General features: G+C 43.6%; 1 protein-coding gene across 1 annotated transcript; it reads left to right on the plus strand.

Annotated features, from left to right (window-relative positions):
* The first annotated feature begins 7000 nt into the window (after positions 1-7000).
* STBD1 (starch binding domain 1) lies at positions 7001-8712 on the plus strand. The gene is made up of 2 exons (XM_061993237.1): positions 7001-7363; positions 7483-8712. Exons 1-2 carry the CDS (start codon positions 7099-7101, stop codon positions 8289-8291), a joined length of 1074 nt encoding a protein of 357 aa, XP_061849221.1. The 5' UTR covers positions 7001-7098; the 3' UTR covers positions 8292-8712.
* The last annotated feature ends 254 nt before the right edge of the window (positions 8713-8966 follow it).

The following is an 8966-nucleotide window of genomic DNA, read 5'->3' on the forward strand; positions in this document are numbered from 1 at the left end:
ATGACTGTCACTGAAATAATATTGATAAATTATAATAGATGCTAATATATATTGATATATGATAATATATGCTAACATATGATAATATTGATGACTGTCACTGAAAATACCTTTTAGGTTTTTAAAATAAGATATTTAATGGTTTCTCGATGGACATAAGAATCTAATATTTACTTTGAATTATGGTTTTCTGAACTACTAAATTGCAGAAGGAAGTATCTCCACTCCATTGACTTAAGGTATTTTTCTTTGCACTACTGATCTTACATAAAAAAGGGGTTATTTTACACATCATTGCAACCTTTGTAACAATCTAAATGGGCTTCCTTTTAATGCTGCTTGCAGCTATCATTTAGAAGTAATAGCAGAATGAGTTTAAAAGAAACTATCCCATCATACAGTGTCTATCTAGTAGTTTTCCTCCTCCCTCTTCTGTGTTGAGAAGGATTTTCTTTTTTCAATTGACTGCTTCAAAGATAAGAATTCAAATTTAAATTTCTTTTATTCACTTGAGCCCAGTGGCACAAAATTGGAGTTATTCATGGATCTGTTAATCAACACAGTCATTTTATTCTAATTTTCTATCTCTGATGCATTTTTAGTAGCGATATCAGTACAATAAGATTGAAAGTAACACAAAATAACAGGGCAGTGGAAACCAAATGCAAGATCAGTATAACAGATTTTCATAGAGTATTTAAATGTAAGACAATTCTAATGAAATTCATCAAGGGCAAGTGTAGAGTCTTGCATCTGGGAAAGAATAACCCCAGGTACCAGTACAGGTTGGGGAATGAACTCTTAGAGAGTAGTGTAGGGGAAAGCAACCTGCATGTCCTGGTGGGCAGCACATGAGCATGAGCCAGCAATGTGCCCTCATGGCCAAGAAGGCAAATGGCATCCTGGAGTATATAAGAAAGGACGTGGGCAGTAGGTCAAGAGAGGTTCTCCTCCTCCTCTACTCTGCCCTCATGAGACCACATCTGGAATATTGTGTCCAGTTCTGGGCCCCTCAGTTCAAAAAGGACAGGGGGCTGCTTGAAAGAGTACAGTGCGGGGCCACCAAGGTGATTAAGGGAGTGAAGCATCTCCCTTGTGATTAAAGGCTGAGGGAGCTGGGGCTCTTCAGCTTGGAGGAGATTGAGGGATGATATCATTAGTGTTTACAAATATGTAAAGGGCAGGTGTCAGGAGGATGGAGCCAGGTTATTCTCGGTGATGTCCAATGATAGGACAACGGGCAACATGTACAAAGAGGTTCCAAAGAAACATAAGGAAAAACTGCTTCACTGTTCAGGTGAGGGAGCACTGGCACAGGCTGCCCAGATGGGTTGTGGAGTCTCCTTCTCTGGGGACATTCAAAACTCACCTGGACGAGTTCCTATGTGGCTTGCTCTGGCAGGGGGGTTGGACTAGATGATATTTTGAGGTCCCTTCCAGACCTTAAGATTCTGTGATTCTGTGAAGATCTCTTACTGGCAAAAATGCTCCTCACATGCCACCTGCTGGCTACTGTGAAATGTTTCATGGAGAACATCGGTGCACCCAGCCAAGACACTCACAATTAATATGGGAAAAAGATGGTGGGAGTTGGACTAGATGATCTCTAAAGGTCCCTTCCAACCCCTACCATTCTATGATACAGAAAGACAGGGTTATGTTTTTTTGCCAGAGTATGATGCAGGTCCAAAGTATATGAATACTTTGCCCTTCTCATTTTTCTCCCTAGTTAGGTGGGGACCAAATACAGAAAGGATCAAGCAACTGCCAAGAAAACTTACATGACAGCAAAGTCTTGAATTTCAGATTTTAACCTGACTTCCAAGGAAAGCTTTAGATTAAGCTTTGTGAGCTACAGTTATCTATGAGATGATGCTGTTCTTCCCATCTCATTTTAGCTCTGCCTTTGAGCACATCTTTTCACTGGGGACAGCAAGAAGAGATGAACAGAATATCTTAGTTCTGTACTTGTTTTCACAGCTCTATCTGTGTTTCTCCCTTCTCACTATATCCCCTACTTGCCTTTCTCCACTATGCTGTGCCTCCTCTTTTAATACAGAGGTATATTCACTTCAGTCTTCAAAAAGGGCAAGAAGGAGGAGCCAGATAACTACACATCAGTCAGCCTCGCCTCCATCCCTGGAAAGGTGATGGAACAACTGATCCTGGGTGCTGTTTCCAGGCATTTAAAGGACAAGAAGGTCATTAGAAGCAGTCAGCATGGTTTTCCCAAAGGGAAGTCATATTTGACCAATCTGGTAGTCTTTTATAAAGATGTAACAAGGTGGATAGATGGTGGTAGTGCAGTGGATGTGGTTTATATTCCCAAGTGGACCATTTCTAGTTAAACTGTCCACCTGTTTGCCTGCAAACTAAAAAAACCCTACAACTCTTTAGCAAATGGCTGGAATTAAGAATTAAGAGAGTTACTACACATAATTCTATATTTTTTAGGAATCAGAGAGACCAAAGTTGTTAAGAGTTGATTTGGCACCTGGTACCTCAACCCTAAAACATGGAAAAAGCAAAATGTGGGTGAACCTTTAATGATCCAAAAGAAAGAAGCAACAGTGTTTACAACGTAACACCACCTCCTATTCAGAGACAGGTCCCACTGACACTGAGCCCAGTGGGGTTAATGACTACAGGGCATGTAGGTTATGGGAACATGCCCTGTGCATCACTTGCAAGTTGGAATAAAAGGCATAATGTCTCTTTCTGTTTACCTGACTGGTGACAGTACCTGCTTGGTTTTTCATTCTGTGACAATGAGAATCAACAGTGTAAGGCCTGGCAAGTGCTGACAGCTCTTACTATGAGAAAGCTGCTACCTGCTTCAAACCTCACCTGTGACCTGTTCTTCTTTCCCTCCCCAACAGAGTGTCATAAAAGCACAGTTGGGTTTTTTACACATGCCATCCTTATGCTCAGGAAGAGCTCTCTGCAATCTCCATAAAGCTTCACCTGCCAAATTCTCATTTTTGAGTTGTCTGTGTGGAACTTCCAGCTGTCCCAATACTATAGGCACAGGGAATAACAGGGCTCCTTAATTTCTGTTTCTTTTGTACCTGTTCATGTTTCCACTTGTATTCCACTGTCACACTTTGTTGTATTACAAAACTAAAACCAGAAGCACTGTACATGCACAAAACTTGTTTAAGGGCTCTCCAACATCCTTAATACTCTCTATCATCCTTAGTACAGCAGTTGTGGATAGCACAGGATCAGACACTGGCCAGGCTTCCTAAATAGCATCCCTTACTGCCGCTGTCAGAGCCAGTTACAGGGGACAGATGCACTGCGGGCCTGATTCATCTCTGATGCTACAGCTGAGATTCCCTGTCACCACACTAGATGGCAGAGTTTACAGAATAAAATTCAGAAAGTTCATTTGAGACACTGCACATCTGGGCCAGGACTTCCTAATAACAGCCCTAGTTGATGAGTTGTTTATAGAATTGTAACAGTAATACTCTTTTGGTTTTGAAAAGTGAAAAGGTGACAGGTTGAAGGCTCCAGATCTTAGGCCAGTCAGCTAGTTGGTAATTCTGCAGTAGCTTTTCAAAATACAGTGCAGCAGCAAATGCTATCACATTTACTGAATAAACAGTGGTGCAGTGAAGTACCAGTAGTCACAGAACACAATCTTCCAAGCTAATGCCACATCAGAAATAATCATAAATTAACTAATGTTAAACTGAAATCTTAAATTGTGTCCCTGAGACTTTGAGAAACTGTATCTTGTATTGATTCTTTGTTTAGTTCCAAAGAAAACTTTAAAAAACATACGAGATACATTTTGGAGCATTTCTCTTAACCTGCTTTGGAAATTCTCTTAGGAGGCAGAGGTCTCCACCTTCTACAGGATGTAAGTGTTTCGAGAATTCCTAGAGAGGAAGGGCTACCAAAACCCAGGGGTAAGTTACCATCTGCAACAATTGGTGAGTTTGCTTCAGAACAGGAACCTCTGTCCTTAGCATCCTATGAGGTCTTGGGCCATGACTCTTCTCACTTCTATCCAGCATCTTTGCTTCTAACACTTGGTAAGTGATCAGCAACTCAGGAATTTCAGCCTTAGCATTTGCCAAGAACCATGTTTTAAAGGAAATAGAAAATATAGACATCCTAAGAGGAGTTCCAAAGCACAAATTCAGTACTACCTGGACAGGATATCATTGTTACAAGTATGACTGAATGACTAAAACTAGCTATATCCAGCATGAATCCATATTGCCTCTGAAAGGGGAAGGTCTGCCTTTCCTTTTAGCCACCCACTCTCGTTTTCTCCCCTTTGTTGGCAGAAATATTTGTGTGGATGAAAATAAACATTTTTAAAAAGATTCTACATTAATTGTCAGCTGGATCAGTTATCTCATCTGACCCATTTAAATGGTCACATGAAAGCAAGGGCCTGTGCAAAACAGGCAGTGAGAACAATGGAGCTGAAGGGTCAGCTAACTCATTTCTGTTACAGTCTGAATTTAGAATCATAGAATCAAATCATAGAATCATTTTGGTTTGAAAAGACTACCATTAAGTCCAACCACTAACCTAACCTTGCTCACAACATCTCTCTCTCCTCTGAACTGTGGCTGTTTCACAGCAGAGTACAAGGATGACCCTGGGTTAGGAGACCAAAACTCTCAAAGTGTGTTTGTATCAGTGGCTGCTGCTAACACCTGGAAGCAACTGAGCAAAAATGGTGTGTGCCTTCTGGGGCCTATGTAGGACTTGAGGAATCTAGGATTTGGGTTACAGAACCTTCCTTCTCTGTCTGGCTGAGTGACAAGCTTCCTTCTGGTGGCACCTGGGTCCTTTGTGACTCCTTTTTTCAAATGTCTTACTAGTAACAACAATTCCTCTCTGAGCACTCAAAGCAATCCATGTGCTTTGCTTTAGGGTTTTTTTTCTGCAGATACTCGATGAGAAAGAGTCTGACAACAGAGAAGACTTATATAAGCATGGAAGATGAATAGAACCAGGAGATCTTTGCTCTTTTCTTGCTCATTGAAGTAGCATTCTGCCTTTCATCACCTGCATTTTTGTGTATTCAAATTAAAACATTCCTTAAGGTTTTCTGTAAACTGTGTTAAGGTCTTCTAAATTGTGTTAATTTGGCACCTCTTTCTTCCTAATCTTCCTAACATTTAAGCAAATAAATACTAGAGTTAGCAGCTCCAAGTATTACCCCTTCATCTGTGCTGAGGGCTGGCAGAAGGATGTTCTTTTTGTCTGCCCTGCTTCAGGGAGATGACTATGACTAGGAATTTAAACTGCAGTACACACATACTACCTAAAGAACAGTAGGGTGCAGGTGCCTTACCTGATAATCCCAGCTGAGCAAGGTGGTGTACAAATACAGAGCATGAGACAGTCTCTGATTTGGAGGCTAGAAAAGAAGGAATATAAGTAAACCACAAATGTATTATCTACTACTCAAAGAGTTTCACTTGTTACCACAGCTCACTACAGTCAGGTGTCTGCTTTAAGTAGCAAGGCTAAGCTGCACCTTGAAGCATTATCAGTGATAAAAGAGAGTGCACCCAAACCCACATTCACTGAGGAAGTGCTGAGGCAGGTCCTAGCTTCTCAGCTCTTTACTTTCCCACTGCATTGTTGAGCTGAAGGTCTGAGCAGTGCATCAGAGTTCAGCACATGCCTGAACGCATCCCACACATCAAAGTACCAAAATAGTTATTTTTACTTAAGCACAAGCTCAGCACTTTGCTGGAGGAGACCAACAGAGGAGATGCCTTAGCTACTGTGGTAACCAAAGCAAGGAAAAATATTTAGATCATGAATTCTGCGTATTCACATAGGCCACCATATACCGTATCAGCCAGGGAACTTCACCGCAAGACTGCACACTTGTGCTTCTATAAATTCAAATGACATTTACTGTCCTGGTAAGCTGAGGTAGCACAGCTCTAAGTGACACTGAAAGATTAAGCAGTTCACACGCTGGAAATAGACTTATTGGGACATCCACTTAGCCATTCTCCTTTCTAATGAGATAGCAGATTAAAATCTCATCAATGGGCTTTAGAGATCAAGTAATGACAACACCTTTGTTCAGATAAAGAGAATGGTGTTTAAAAAGGCAGTAGTCAAAAGTGAATGGAACTACCTCCCCTTATTCCTTCTCTGGTGCTAATCTTTAGTGTTAGCAGTCTACACTGAGAAATATTTTCAGATAGTCACTCCAGAATTACCAATTCAAAACTCAAACTCATACATTGCATTTACTAAATTAATTAGGTTCCTAGTGAGATTTATCTGCATAATCTTTTAATTCTGAAATAAACTTGACATCATCACTTCAACAGGAAAATTGGTTTGTAAAATGAAGGTAAATGAAAATAAACATCAAATATTCTCTCCACTAATAGACTCTGAAGTCCTGGTAGTCCAAAAGAGCTTCCTGAGTCTAACGCAGAAGACAGGAGAGTAGGCCAATGTTAAGAAATCCAATTGTTGCCATTAGAGTATGATGCAGAAGTTACAAAGTTAGTAGTGAATTAATCTCAGTTCTCAGGGATACTAGAGAAAGCCTGTTTTTTTCACCAGGACAAGCATTAAAAGGACAAGCAAATTGGTCACCCTCAGCACACTCCAATGTACAAATCTAAGGCCATCAGCACCGCTAGAATGAAACTTCACAAACTTCTTATTGCTCCAACACCTACTTTCATGCAAAAATAGGAAAGAAACTCAAACATTCATGTTTGGATTATCTGTGGTTTAAAACACTTGCAGCATGGCCACTTTATGCAGAGATCTTAGCTACAGAGACAATAACGAGTGAAAAGATAGAAGGAAAAAAAAAAAAAGAGAGAGGACAGAAGAGGAGGAGGGAAGCAGGTTAGAAAAAGTACAGCCCTCCAGCCGCGCCCTATCTAACTTCTGACTCTCCTATTCTCACCAGCCTTTTCCCTCCCTTCGTCCGCCCGGCCCAGGGGCGGCCCGACGGCCCAGCCAGGCACCGGGGGGAGTCACCTCCCGCCTCGGGTGCGGCTCCTCCCCGGGGCCGGCGCCAGGGCCCGGCTTAAAGCGGCGCCGGAGGGGGGGCGGTGGTGGCCCCATCGCCAGCGCCCGTCCATGGCCCGTGACCGCGGCCCACCCGTGCTTCGGCAGCCCGCCGCCCCGCCGCGCTTCCCCGCCGAGCCCCGCGGCTGGGGCTGGTTGGGAGCAGGGCTGTGGCCGGCGCTGGTGGTGGGGCTGCTGGCCGCCCTCCTCGCCTGGCTCTGGTACGGCGGCAGCGATGGGCGAGGCGAAGAGGGCGGCGAGGCCGAAGCGGCCCCGCTGCGAGGCGGCAGCGAGGGGCCTCCACAGGCGAGGAGCGAGGCGGCGGCGGCAGAGACAGGTAACAGGTAGCGGGTGGGGGGCTTGGAGCTCAGTCTGCTTGAGGGTTAGAGTTTGCTGTCTTTAAGACTGACTATGTTGCTTAAACCACCTTCTGTTTTAATTATATGTCATTTTTAGAGGATCTTCTGGCAAGCAGTGAGCAAGTGTTGCTGGAGGCCAAGGCTGCCGCCTTGTCCAGCCTACTGAAGCCAGAAGATGTAGCAGCTGTGCCAAGGAAGGAGCTTAACCACGTTCAAAGTGATGGAGATTCAGATAAACCTCTGGAGATGGAGCAACTGCTCCTGAAGCAGGGTACTGCTGATGCCAGGGAACAACACCGTGATACATGTGTCAGGCAGGCAGGTGACTCGAGACTCCAAGTGGGAGAGGCAAGTGATGGATGGTGTGTGATGAACTTGGCAGGAGCTTCTGCTGATGTTTGCAAGGACAGAAGCAAGGAGCAGCTGGATCAGCCAGCTGAGAAAAGAGACTTGGACCATGAAGAGTGGGAAGTTGTTTCTGAGCACCTAGCCTGGGAGGAGGCTGGCAAGAATGGCAGCATGGAAGACTCTGATAGCAAAGAATGGGAACAAGGAGACTGCCCTGACGGGGACTTGAAAGCAAAACAAGTTGCAGCTGTGCCCCCCATGTTTCAGAACATCCACGTGACTTTCCGTGTGCACTACATCACGCACTCTGATGCTCAGCTGATTGGTGTTACAGGTGACCACGAGTGTCTTGGCCAGTGGCACAGCTATGTTCCTCTCAAGTACGACAAGGATGGCTTCTGGTCTGAATCCATTAGTCTGCCAGTAGACACCAAAGTAGAGTGGAAATTTATCTTGGTGGAGAATGGGAAGGTCAGGCGTTGGGAAGAATGCAATAATAGAACCCTAATAACTGAATATGAAGATCAAACTGCTCATCAGTGGTGGGGATACCATTAGTGGGATTTTGAAAGCTACTTATCTAATGGCAAACCTGCTTAGATTTATCAGAGACCCTAAATTTCACCCCTTCTTCAGTAGGAGACCTCAAGTGCAAATCCCATCTCAAACCTGGTTAAACTCCATATGCAGCAGCTGTCATCCCCTTCGTGAAATCATTTGGCAACCTGAAAAATGAACTTCAAACGTGTCTGAAGATGCACAAGGTAGGCTGTGAAGGCATGAGCAGCATTGCAATCTGGACCCAGGACTTGAGTATGTGTTGCTTTGAGTGGGGCTATGGGATGCACCTTTGTACTGACTGCATAGGGCTTTTGGAGCATGCTAGGGTTACCCACACTGTAATAGGAACTTCAGTGTTTTAACTTATGTAATGTATTAAGTATACAATAAACACTTTCAGACCGACAGTCCATTACAACTTGACCATTGAACTGACTCATTTTAATAACTCTGGTAGAAGTGAGTTCTGTGGCCTGAAATCTTACTATTTAAAGAACTCCTGAAAAGTGGCTGGCACTCTTCAGTGTAACAAAGGTTTAACCCCCCATGACTTGATTCTCTACTCCCTACTGTCTAGCAAGCACCTTGGCTCAAATGGCAGATAGGTCCCTTTTTAGTCAGATCATCCTGTTGAGAGGAGAGCAAAGGTCAAAAAGGACTGTTTGGGCTTAA

Source organism: Colius striatus, chromosome 3 (genome assembly GCF_028858725.1).
Source record: "Colius striatus isolate bColStr4 chromosome 3, bColStr4.1.hap1, whole genome shotgun sequence".
NCBI lineage: Eukaryota > Metazoa > Chordata > Aves > Coliiformes > Coliidae > Colius > Colius striatus.

Coding starts and splice junctions, on each gene's coding strand:
- STBD1 (XM_061993237.1), top strand. CDS start 7,099: ATGGCCCGTGACCGCGGCCCACCCGTGCTTCGGCAGCCCGCCGCCCCG. Junction 7,364..7,482: donor GGCGGCGGCGGCAGAGACAG/GTAACAGGTAGC, acceptor TGTCATTTTTAG/AGGATCTTCTGGCAAGCAGT.